We start from the raw sequence: 12,779 nt of genomic DNA, 5'->3' as shown, positions 1-12,779 counted from the left end.
GCACAAACTAGCTTGAAGCACTCTGCTGGGAAAGTAAAAGATCCAGTGGACATAATGAAAGGAGGAATCTCAGTGATTCAGAAGGGTGAAGATCAGGCATGTAATTAGACAGGTCAGGACTCATGAGGGTGGAGGGAACACACCAGAATTCTATGAGGGGTGGGTGTGATCAGCATCTCTCCCCTGCCCAGTACAGGACAGCAGTCTGTACTGTAACTCTTACAGACACTCGAACAGCTGAGCTCTGTGGGGGTCTCTTTAAAGGAGTGTAGCTTCGTTCACAAAACCCAACGGCCCAGCGACGTTCCCCCGGGAAAGCATATACTTTAAGCAGCTTTGCCCGCTGATGACTGCAGCTAGGAACATGCTGACACATGGCCCTTACAACACGTTTGCAGCTTTCCATTACTTTCAGAATAGTCTATTTCATTCAGGTGCCATCCAAGTCTATATTTTGGGCCCAGGTTACCTGGAATGGCTGGTTTGTAAGATCATTAGGGGAAAATGGAAGTCTGAAGTTGCTATCACTGCTTTAAGGTCAGAGTTAGGAGGGAAACATGAGTAATTAGGTGTAAGCCCTTAAAAAAAAAAAAAAAAAGAAGAGTATTGCTGTCGCTATGTTAGTTGTTAAGGAAGCATAAGACAGTAATTCTGATGTAATCTGGCCGGTAAATTTGCAATGCTGTGCCAGACTCATGCACTCACCTGGGGCAGGAAACACAAAGACGTACTGTAAAAATACACTGCCAGTCTCAATAATTAACTTGTTAAATCCTTTAATTTGATCATCAGCAAATGTTTTTCTCCCATGTAGAAACCGTAGCTCCAAATTTATGGATATTGCTCTTGGTAGCAGTTTCCATCTTTATATTAACCTAGAGATCACCTTGATCTGAATTCTTCTCTAAAGATTCCCGAGGAAGTGTTTAAACAAAACTATACGGAGGCAAGATCTTTCAACTTACTGATGCCAGTGCATACGCCAGATTAATTAGGGTAGACAGAAAGATGACCTTTTAGTGTGGGGCTTTTACACTTCCATTAATTTTTATGAATTTAAGATTACTTTTGGTGAATATGAAAGTATACTTATGAATATAAAAGTAATATATTTTCATTGAAAATAAGGCAGAAACTGTCGCCATTATGCAGGGATAATATATTTCATCGCTGTTGCTCCTTGAACCCTAATACCTGGCCTGCACTTTTGTGACTCTGTTCTTTAAATAAATATAAGTATTAACATACATAATAAATAAAAATTCTCTGCATGTTTCAGAAAAAAAAAAAGAAAGTGAGAAATAAAGGGGAAATTTGGAAAAGAGGTAAAAGTTTCCCAATGGTCCATGTCTTGGGGAAAATCATTACTAATAAAGTTTGGCAAATTTCTATGCACATTTCTAGATATGAAATATTATTTGCAAACCTCATTTGCATCATGTTTTACTTCACTGTACTGTCTACATAACACAAATAATTTAACTTACTATCAAATAAAGATCTTTTCACCTATTCAAAGTAACCCAATACAAATTGTACTTAGTAGGTACACTTTCAGAGCTGAGTTTTGTTTTCAAATGCAGGAGCTTGAAACCTAGCTTCTATTTTCCGGTGCCATCTTTCTTTTTATTACTTGGCTTTTATTTGAGAGTTTTATGATTATAAATGATGAAGATCAACATAGTTTGGAAGTTGATGGGACATCAATAAGCTAAATAAAAGGTATACCGATAAGCATGTAAAATTGGTCAAGAGAGTGAATGTCAGGAGAAAGAAGAATTCAACAGCTGAGGTGTGCAGGGCAGTGAAGAGAACCACTAGGACAATCAAGATCTTTTTCATTGTTCCTGCACTTCTTCATAGTGTTACAATGCACCCCATGCCCTATTTGGGAGCATTTCTCCCAGGATGAAGGTGGGTTGATTGTGATTTTCCTATTTTAAACAAAATCTAGTGTTTGGCTTTATTTTCCAGAAGTCTGGGGAAGTCTTTATCCTGGCAGAAGTACAGTGATGGAGTGGGGATTGAGGGGGAGCTCAGCTCTGCTTTGGACAGCATCAATTCTTTTTTGCAAGTGAGACCAGGAGCACAGTTTTGGGGAACTTCTTCCATTTGCCTTTTTCCTTCCCTTTCTCTGTCCTGCTCTTCCTATCTCCCAAAGCAGTGAGCTGTGGGATTATGACCCAGTAGTGGGTTTTCCGTTCATCTTCCAGTTCTTGCATTTCTTATTCCAGCTGTGAGAAGGAAGGGAACCACTTTGTTTTGTGAGCCATGACCATACTTTTTTCCTCCATCCCCTAAGTTGATTGCCTATAGCTTTCCACATGCTGGGCAAGGAATTAGCCAGGCTATGCCTCAGCACCAGCGCAGCATTCTGGGTGGTGGGTGGTAAAGGTCCAGTAGTTACCCACTGATTCAATAAAAGGAAACCTTTATTGTTCCACATACTGTAAAGAAGATGGAGCTAGAATGAGGGGTCTCCTTTACTGTGATTTCTCGGTACACTGCATGTGATCCTGTATTGTCCCAGCAGCACAGATGAAAGATCATTATCCTCTTCATTGTTTCCAGGACATCTCACAAAATGGCACTAATCCAGCCAAATGTTATTTAATAGCAAAATAGATTTTAATCGAAAAATCATTTTAAGTAACCGAATAAAAATGTATAGCAGGAACTTCCCAAGTAGACAGCAGAGTATATACATTTTGTGAGTGGAGCAGCATCTATTTAATATACTTTTATATAGAAAATACAAGCATATTTAAAAATGGGAACATGTAAGAAAGTACGTCACAAGGAATAACAAAATGGAACACAAAATACAAAGGTAAACCCCAAATAACAAGTTTACGAAACAAAACAAGACCCAGCACCGTGTTGGAATTTCTTTGCATAAGTTCCAGGATGCCCAGGACTACCAGGAAGAGATGATCCTGCTTTTAGGAGAGCTGGTTGGTTGTGCAGTGGTTAAAACCCAGGCCTCCTTTTCCTGGAACAAAAAACAAAGAGATTCAACAGAAGAACTGAAGCGAAGAGGTAAAAGCTTAGGGGCTGATGAAAACAGGACTGAAAGTCTCAGATGCCTGGGCATCCTCCGTGACATCGTTTGTACGGCTGGGGATCATTCCTTGAGAGAACACGTGCCAACCTTACGAAAGGATCTGAGAATCAGCAGAAACTTGAGTTTTGATCCTGGCTCTGTCGCCAGTCTCCCGTCTGATAATCCTCTTATCTGTAAAATGATGAGTTTGGACTTCGTGAACCTGAAGGTCCCTTACAGCATTAACAGTTTATGGTTTTTATTTATGCCATTTATTTAGGATCAATTTTCTGAAGATGCACATAGAGATCAGAGGAAACATACTCCCTTTCTTAAGGACGGAACTAACTGGGAATAATACCGGATCTGTCTTAGTCATCAGCAGAGAAGGTTATAGGTTGAGGGATTTAATGGATACCACAGGGGTGTTTCTCCATCAGTTGTCACTGATGCCTGGACATGTTTCCATCTGTGAACAAGCTTTACTGAGCATCTGTTTCTGTGTCTGGACTAAGTACGAGGGAGACAATCTTCAAGGCACTCAATCTTGTGGGAGAGAAGGAAATAAAAAAAAAAATGTCTGGAAACATTTACTGTTTTGATTTCTCAGAAAAACTTTCTCCTCTTCCCATTTCAGGGGAATCATACTAGACGGTTCTTTCTTCTGGGAATTGCCAGCTTCCTCTCCCCTTTACCCCCAAAGTAAGGTAAAGATCTTGACAAAATGACTCTTCACATTAGTACAACATAACTCAACCTAGGACCATGGTTCACTGATCCATGGTGGGCCCTTCAATTTTTAAGATTTTTAAACTGGGTGAGCACACTATTTCTGTGGATGCTGTGGTGGGACGTGTAAAATGTAGACGCTGTAAGCAGTTCTGTCCTTCCACTTGAACTGAACAGCAAAGAAAAGCACACTGCAGAGGATGGAGTGGTCACTGGAGAGAGGAAGGGACACGGGAGGTGGAGAGGCTTTACGAGGCTTTCCAGTCCTCAGTCTGGTCCCACTAACGCTTAGCCACCTCATGTCTTTGGGTTCTATGCCAGGTCCTTCTATTGTGACAACATATTCCTTTCTTTAATGAAGCTAGTTAGAGTTGTGGTAAGAGAGTCCTTACTAATATGTTGCTCCTAGAACAATCGATCACAGTACAAGGAGGCAGGGGCTGGCCCAGTCTTCTGGGTGGAAGATGACCTTCCCTTGAATATGGGATATGCCTCGTAGCTTATTTTGCTGGACATATACATTTGGATTCCTTTATTAAACTTTTGCATAAGAATATCTAGATTTTGTTTTCTTTATTAATAGACAGTATTTTCACAAAAGCTACTAATTACCCTTCCCCTAGTTGAGAAAGAGCTCTTATGGGAGTATTTTGATATTACGGAACCACACAAACAACTGTGGGTGTCCTTTTCTTATCTATAAGATGAAGGAGTTGAAATAGAAAGTCTAAGATTATAAGGATGTTATAAATACTTCATGTTCCTTTTTGAGTCACTGCCATTCTTATTTCTTTTATCTTCTTTTTTTCCCCTCTCTCTCTTCTTTTCTTTTTTCCCCAGAAACCCATTCCAGTTTGATTTTCATTTTCTTAAATTCTTTCAACTCTGCTCTCAGGTAAAACTATCATTTTTATCTTGGAAGTTTCTACATATACAATCCAACTTTGCTCTTTGGGGTTTAATTTGTTTTTTCTCTTTGCAAAGATGGCATATACTTGGGATGATATGAAGAAATTCATTGGCACAAGACTGATGTTTTTAAATGAAGTTTGTACTTAAATAAATTTTTGTCTTTGCAAGTTGACTCTGATATTCCAATCACAATGAAATAAAAGGAAATGGAAAAATTAGAGTTGTTTTCAGTTAACTGAATTTCCCACTTTTTAAGGTGAATATGAAAATATCCATTTGTTTTTAATGATTACTATAAGATGGAAGTAAATATACATAATACAAATCTAAGTGATGTAATACAATAATATAAAGTCTTAAAATAGAGCTGGTAATATTCCAACATTTCAACATTTGTGAGGATAGTGCTATAATATTGAAAATATTTTATCCACTGCATGATGTAGTGTGTCTGACATTTCCTGAGGTTTGAAAAAGCTTAAATCTTGAGAGAGAAGAACAAAGCTAGACGCATCATGTTCTCTGATTTCAAACTATATTACAAAGCTATGGTAATCAAAACAGTATGGTGTTGGCATAAAAACAGACACATAGATCAATGAAACAGAATAAAAAGCCTAGGAATAAACCCATGCATAGATGGTCAATTAATTTATGACAAAGAAGCCAAGAATATACACTGAGGAAAGAACAATCTCTTCAACAAATGGTCTTGGGAAAACTGGACAGCCACACGCAAAAGGATGAAACTGGACCACTTTCTTAATCATACATAAAAATTAACCCAAAATGGATTAAAGGCTTGAATAAAAGAGCTGAAACCATAAGACTCCTAGAAGAAAGCATAGGTGGCAAGCTCCTTGACATTGGTCTTGGTGATGAATTTTTTGGATTTGACAGCAAAAGCAAAGGCAACAAAAGCAAAAATCAACAAGTGGGTCTACATCAAACTAACCTGCACAGCAAAGGAAACCATCAACAAGATGAAAAGGCAACCTACTGAATGGGATCATGTAACTGATAAGAGATTACTACCCAAAATATAGAAAGAGCTTATACAACCCAATGGCAAAAAACAAACAAAAATACAAAACAAAAAAAAAACCCCAAAAACCAAAAACCCAAAACCAAAACACAACCCAAACAATTAGATTAAAAAATAGGCAGAGGATTTGAATAGACATTTTTTTCCAAAGATGACATATAGAAGGCCAACAGGTACATGAAGATGCTCAACATCATCAATCATCAGGGGAATGCAGATCAACGCCACAATGAGGTATCACCTCACACCTGTTGGAATGGCTATTATCAAAAAGACAAGAAAGAACAAGATGCAGCAAGAATGTGGAGAAAAGAGAACACTAATTCACTGTTGGTGGGAATGGGAATTGGTGCAGCCACTGTGCAAAATGGTATGGAGGTTGCTCAAAAAATTAAAAATTAAAACTAAAACTGCCATACAACCCAGCAATTCTACTTCTACTTCTGGGTATTTATCTGAAGAAAATGAAACTACTAACTCGAAAAGATATATGTGCCACCATGTTCATTGCAGCATGATTTACAATAGGCAATATATGAAAACAACCTAAGTGTCCACTGATGGATGAATAAAGAAAATATGATACACACACATACACACACACAGAAATACTATTCAGCCATAAGAAATGTAAACTTGCCATTTACAACAACATGGATGGCCCTTGAGGGCATTATGCTAAGTGAAATAAGTTGGACAGGGAAAGACAAATACCATATGCTCTCACTTAAAAAACCAAACCAAAAAAACCCCTCATAATGCAGAGAACAGATTGGTGGTTGCCAGAAGCAGGGGGTGGGGGGTGGTTGAAATGTGTGAAAGGAGACAAAAGGTACAAACTTCCAGTTATAAAATAGTCATGGGGATGTCATGTATAGCATGGTGACTGTAGTTAGTAACACTGTATTGCATATTTGAAAGTTGCTAAGATAGTAAATCTTAAAAGTTTTACCAGGAGAAGAACATTTTGTAACTGTGTGGTGATGGATGCTAACTAGATCTATTGTGATAATCATTTTGCAATATATATACGAATATCAAATCATTATGTTGTATACCTGAAACTAATTTAATGGATATCAGTTATACTTCATTAAAAAAAGTTTAAATTATTTTTAACTATTTTCCTTTAGACTTGTTTTTGTGATAATCGTTTCTCAACTATGATATTTATCTGCTTAGAAATGAGAAGTCAGGGCTGCCTGGGTGGCTCAGTTGTTAAACGTCTGCCTTCGGCTCAGGTCATGATCCCAGGGTCCTGGGATCAAGCCCTGCGTCTGGCTCCCTGCTCCGTGGGAAGCCTGCTTCTCCCTCTCCCACTCCCCCTGCTTGTGTTCCCTCTCTCGCTGTGTCTCTCTCTCTGTCAAATAAATAAATAAAATCTTAAAAAAAAAAAAAGAAATGAGAAACCAATTGGAAGACATATTTTTACATAAATTTTTTTAGTCAATTAAATACTGCATATACATACACTAGAAATATGAAACAAGATTTTTGACTTTAAAAACAAACATTTCTTATCAATTTCAATACCATTTTTTACTGTAATCAGGAATGCAAGTGAACATCAATACGATGTATTGAGTTTATTATTTCTTTTACATCCTTACATATGAATGATGCAATCTTCTGTTCAAGAAGGCAGTTAATTTATTTGTTTAATTAACTCTTTTTTCTTTTTTTTGGTGGAAAAATATGGAATGTTTCATGAGTTTGCATGTCATCCTTTTAAACGGGCCATGCCAACCTTCTCTGAATTGTTCCAATTTTAGTTTACATGCTGCCAAAGTGAGCACAAGATTATTTATTTTTGAGATATTTTGTCAATTCTTAACTAATATTTCTTTGTGTTGGCTCTAGTTCAAATTTAGAGAGTATCTGAAAATGGACATTTTTGAAGGTAAAAAACTTATCCTTAAACTAGAGATACCTTCTGGCTTTTGGGACAAACATCCCGTGAATTTTGACCTTTTTAAGAGTTGTAGATAAACATTCATTTTTGATTGCCGTACCTGGAGCAGTCATGTCCTGTCCAAGCTGAGAGACAGTGACATCGGTTTGGTCTTATGCATTTTCCACCATTTAAGCAGGGAGACTGGCAAACAGCTGGAATGAAAAATTCATGCATTTATTTAATTAATACTTAGCAAGTCGGAAGATATTCAACGAAGGCACGTAGAATAAGATCTGACTCTGTTTTCCGCTCTAACCACTGCCATTCCCCACCCACTATTTGTATTACACATTTCTGCCACTTTGTTTGACCTCATGTCGTTATGTGACACCACCCACCCTCTCCCTTTTTCTCTCCAAGCCAGGCAATTCTCATATTTAAGCTCCAGGTTAAGTCCTACACCTGTGTATTAAAACCTTTGCTGATAACATTAAATCCACTGATTTTTCTCATTTATTCTTTTTGCAACCAATCTGACATATACAGTTTTGAACTGCAAATTTTCATATGCTCAATTAGACTATATATCACTTGAGAGAGCTAGCAGCGAATTCTAGACACCAGACACCAACTCTTAAGACAATCAGACATATAGATGATCTAAAATAACAAAAAGCAAAGCAAACAAATAAAAATAGCAGATGATTCACAAGTTCTTTGTATTTGCTAGAAAACACATTTCATGGCTTTTACCATCTTTAGCTGGAATTACAGAACCTGGAATAGAATTAAAAATTAGCCACGGATAAAACCCTGAGTGAATACCTAAAGATTTACTATATAGGCACCTTTCTCACAAATCCACTGCATCATAACCACACTCTTCAATTGCATGTATCTACTTGTAAAAAACTTATGGATGCTAAAAACTGATGAGGAACTAACACCCACAAGTTTAACATAACAAAGAAAAAGGAGAACTTCCTCAAGGAAGAAAATAAAATTGCTGTTCGAAGAAGGCTGGAAATGAGAAATGTTTTGGCCTCATTATAGCATGGAGAAGTAGGCTTCCCAGATGAAAAACTCATCTTTGGTGACATAAATAAATGTCATTTCTTTAATCATTCGTCCACCTTGACAAGCAAGCACTGGGTGGGAAGAGAGAGGACAAATAAAAAACCCTGCCCTCATCCTCGGGGAGCTCTCTTGGGGAGTTAAAGTGTAGGAGTGGGCCAACAGAACGCATGTACCTGCCACAGAATAAAGAGGAAATTATGAAACAAAGCAGGATTAAAAAGAGCAAAAATAAAACCCAATCATTGAAAACTAACTCTCCACAGATTCTGCTTACTAATAAAAAAAAATGACTCCTCTTCTTTCCTTTTATTTTTAAAGATTTATTTACTTATTTTAGAGAGAGAGAGAGCACACATGATTTGGGGGAGGGACAGAGGGAAAGGGAGAAAGTATCTCAAGCAGACTCCATGCTGAGCGTGGAGCTCGATGTGGGGCTCGATCTTACAACCCTGAGATCAGGACCTGAGCCGAAATCAGGAGTCGGACACTTAACTGACTGAGCGATCCAGCCGCCCCACTCCTTTTCAATAGCATGATGATTGAGTGGTTTCTGACTGTACTAACAAATTCATTTTACTTCCTTGCCTAACAGCATAAAACACTTTCCTCCTTCCCTATAACAGGGATGGCCCCAATGTTCCACTTTGGGCTACCTTCTCATGCGATGTGCCTTCTGTACAATCTTATGTTTTTCTCCATGAATGTTTTCCAGTGATGACTTACATATTGCTATCTTCAATCCAGATGTATCTTCTGGGAACCCAAACCATCATTCCACTGCTTATCAGACCTCTCCCTTGTATGTTTCACAGGCTCCTCAAACTCAGCATGTGCATACTTAACTCCTCATCTGTACCTTCAGACCTGCTCATCTTGGGTTCTCTATCTCAGTAAACGGCAGTACCTTCACCTCAGGGGCCCAAAACATGTATCAGTCTTGATTAATCTCAGACTTTTACTTCCACAACAAATCTATAACCAAGTAGTGGGACACCTCCCTAACTTCTCTCAAATCCACCCTTTTCAGTTATCATTTTTCCAGACTTCATTACATCTTGCCAATTCTGCTTTGTTAACTTCCTAAGTGGACTCCCCATGGTTAAGTCTTGCTTTCTGCCATTTTCCATACTGCTGCCAAAATCACTTTTCTAAAAGAAAATCTCATCACGTGACTTTCCTGCTTAAAACCCTTCAGCGGCTTCCCTTGCTCATGGGACATAATCCAGCATCTTGAACTCGACATACAATGCATTTCCTTCTCTGGCTCTGCCCCTCTCCGCAGCTTCATTTCCAGTCACACCTCTACATTCCCTCTATGGCTTCAGTTCTCCTATGCTGAGCACACCTGTGTTATGCTTCCATGCTTTTGACTAGAATGATCTTTCTCTTGGTGACCACTCTTGCTCTTCTTCTGTGTCTATGCTTATGAAGACTTCTGAATGTCTGCACTTGGTTAGTGTACCCATCTTCACTGTCATCATAACCGTTTCCAGAGAATTCAATTAGCCTGCAGTTATCTACTTATAGGCCATTCTGCAACCTTCCTGTTTTTCTAGGTTAAATTCTGGAGGTCAGGAGCTCCTGTTTCATGCGCTGTTGTATGCTTAGTATGTCGGACATGTGAGCAGGATATGTGCTGAGGTAGCTGCTCCAAGAAAGGAACACTATGTGGCTCAGTGTTATTAGGGAGCTTATGCTAGTTAGGGAGCCAAGGAGCTAAAAGAAGTACAGAAAAATCAGATCAATGGAGATTGTACCTAATTGTGTCATATCTATAGAAATGGGATGTTAGAAAATAGATTATTGTGGTATAAAGCAAGTTTGGAGATAAGAAGAAACTTGGGCAGGGCTTTTGAAGTTGGATAAGGTTTGAAGAGGTAGGGGAAAGAGGGAAACCATGAGCCTGTGCTGAGCGATGAGGGTAACGAGGAGGCCATCACTGCAGGGAACAGTGTGTGATTGGTTGGATGAAAGTTGAGTTTTACCAGGTGTGCTAAAGCCAGTCTACGCGGAGCCTTGGAAGTCAGAAGAATTTGTGCCAAAAAATTTGGGCTGGATGTAGAGACAATAGGGGACCATTTTCGGTTCTGAAATAGGGCAAAAAGATACACCGAAAGGCGTACATGATGATGTTTGGCTTGGAAGCGGAGGGAAAGGATGATCAACCAGTAGACTCTGAGGGTGACTCCAAGAAGAGATCTTTTACTAGCTGGTGACAGTGGGGACAGAGTAGGATGGAGGAGGTACTGTGCAGAGAGAAGCAGAAAGGTGCTGATACTGGAAATCTCAGCGGAAGGAGTGGGAGAATCAAGGACGCCTCCACCTGGAAGAGTGGGACCACCACCTGCAAAGTAAGATGGCTGGGAAATGGCCAGAAGCATTTGCACATGACTTCAATTTGGGAAATGCAGATAAAACCTCTAAGTTGATTTGTTACAAACAAACGCTCTACAGATTGCTTTTAGATTTTCAAATAAAAGCCTCGCATTTAACCTCCAGTAGATTTTTCCTTTTCTACATTCACGGATGGCTGTTTCGGCTTTTGGTGGGGGCACGACACATCTGATTTTGCTGTGACAGTACGTGTCACTCCCATTTCCTTAGTTTATTTATCAATAGTACCCCTTTTGCTCTCAAAAATGTCCTAGTTTGAAAGCTAAGTTATATGGCCACCCAGCCTTAGAGCTCATAAACAAGCTCTGGTGCTAACACACCTGATGTTTCACACCCCCCCCGCCCCCGGCAGAGGTGGTATGAGTATTGTTTACAGGAGGGATGGTGGAGTGTTCGAATACCAGATCAATACAGCAAGTGCTACTCTTTTAACAGTTGCCTGAAAATGTCAGACTTCTGAAAAAAGGTTAAAACCTGTCATTTTAAACATCCATTTCTTCAACATGAGAAACCTATCATAGGCAGGCGCTATGCTAGGTACTGGGCATGTAATGATCACAAAGAGATATCCCTGCCCTCAAGTGGCATATAATCTAGTGAAGGCAAGGACAGATGCATGATCCAACAATGAAGACCTCAAAGTATAGAAAAGTAAATGTCATATTTGAGATAGGTAAGAGTGGTTAAGGGGACGTGTTTGTCACCAATCAACAACAGTTTGTTACTGTTGTCTACGAAGAACCTTTGATTTAACTCAAATGGTATTTATTTAGAGCCTTGTTCTTTCTAAATAGTTACCACGAAGTTAGTAATTCAGTTTCATAGAGATGAAAATATTCTTCTGAACCTCTGCACATCTTCTCGATATACTGCAAAGTACAGCAGATGACATGAAGAAGGCTGACAATTGAGTTGACTTAGATTCTCTCCTTTAGTTTGCGACCCTGACAGGTACCTCTGATGCAGCCATAGACTTCAGCATTGAGCCTATCATTCAAGAGACCATCTTGAGGAATTCTTGAGAGGCTCTGGCACCCTTTTGTTTCCCTGCCACCTCTGAATCTGAGTCACACTCACCACTGTCCTCTACGGCCTCATAGAGCCAAATCAACACGAAAACAAACCCCGGGAGAAAAACCTACCTGTATGACAGCGGGACCCTGTCCAGCCAGGTGGGCAGTCACACTGATAAGGGGCCACACAGCGACCGCCATTCAAACAGGGGAGAATGCATATTGCTAGAAAGGAGACCAAAACGGATTTGATCAAAATATACACACTCAGATATGTTCAAGTGTTCAAAAAAACATTTTCCAGGAAGAGTAAAACCCTGAATGATGCACCAGATAGTCTCCCTGGCTGTGTTCTGTTTATTAATCAGTAAACACAATCAGGGAAGTAAGGGTGGGCCTTTAGCCTCATGAAATGACTCTAGGGCCAAATGCACTCTTTTAGAGAGGATATACCGTAATCAATGTCTGCTAAGTGCTTTGCTTTCTCCTCACAGAATAAGCAGAATGTTCTCCATTTATTATCATTTCAAATTTCCTTTTCAAATTTACATGAAGTGCTCAAGAGGGTTTGGCTGGTTTGGCTGTCTCGAGGCTCTCTTACTGTCTTGAATCAAATGTCAGAATGGGGTCAGAGGGGCTATCCTGTGCTGATTTTGGCAACACATTAGCAGT

General features: G+C 39.3%; 1 protein-coding gene and 1 non-coding gene across 4 annotated transcripts in view; both read right to left on the bottom strand.

Annotated features, from left to right (window-relative positions):
• Positions 1-871: 871 nt before the first annotated feature.
• SVEP1 (sushi, von Willebrand factor type A, EGF and pentraxin domain containing 1) overlaps positions 872-12,779 on the bottom strand; it is a 195,020-nt gene continuing 183,112 nt past the window's right edge. For 2 of the 3 annotated variants that reach the window (XM_035723592.1, XM_035723593.1), the window contains 3 exons: positions 12,237-12,332; positions 7,742-7,835; positions 872-2,992 (listed from right to left, as the gene is read on the bottom strand). In XM_035723592.1, the coding sequence (XP_035579485.1) occupies positions 2,971-2,992; positions 7,742-7,835; positions 12,237-12,332 (212 nt within the window). In that variant the 3' untranslated portion in view covers positions 872-2,970. The remainder of the gene's footprint in view (positions 2,993-7,741; positions 7,836-12,236; positions 12,333-12,779) is intronic. The other variant, XM_035723594.1, reaches the window with a different exon arrangement.
• LOC113935161 lies at positions 7,419-7,525 on the bottom strand. The gene has a single exon (XR_003523920.1). It is a non-coding gene; the product is annotated as a U6 spliceosomal RNA (small nuclear RNA).

The sequence above is a fragment of the Zalophus californianus genome, chromosome 13, assembly GCF_009762305.2.
Source record: "Zalophus californianus isolate mZalCal1 chromosome 13, mZalCal1.pri.v2, whole genome shotgun sequence".
NCBI lineage: Eukaryota > Metazoa > Chordata > Mammalia > Carnivora > Otariidae > Zalophus > Zalophus californianus.
This window is presented reverse-complemented; position numbering and strand designations above follow the sequence as displayed.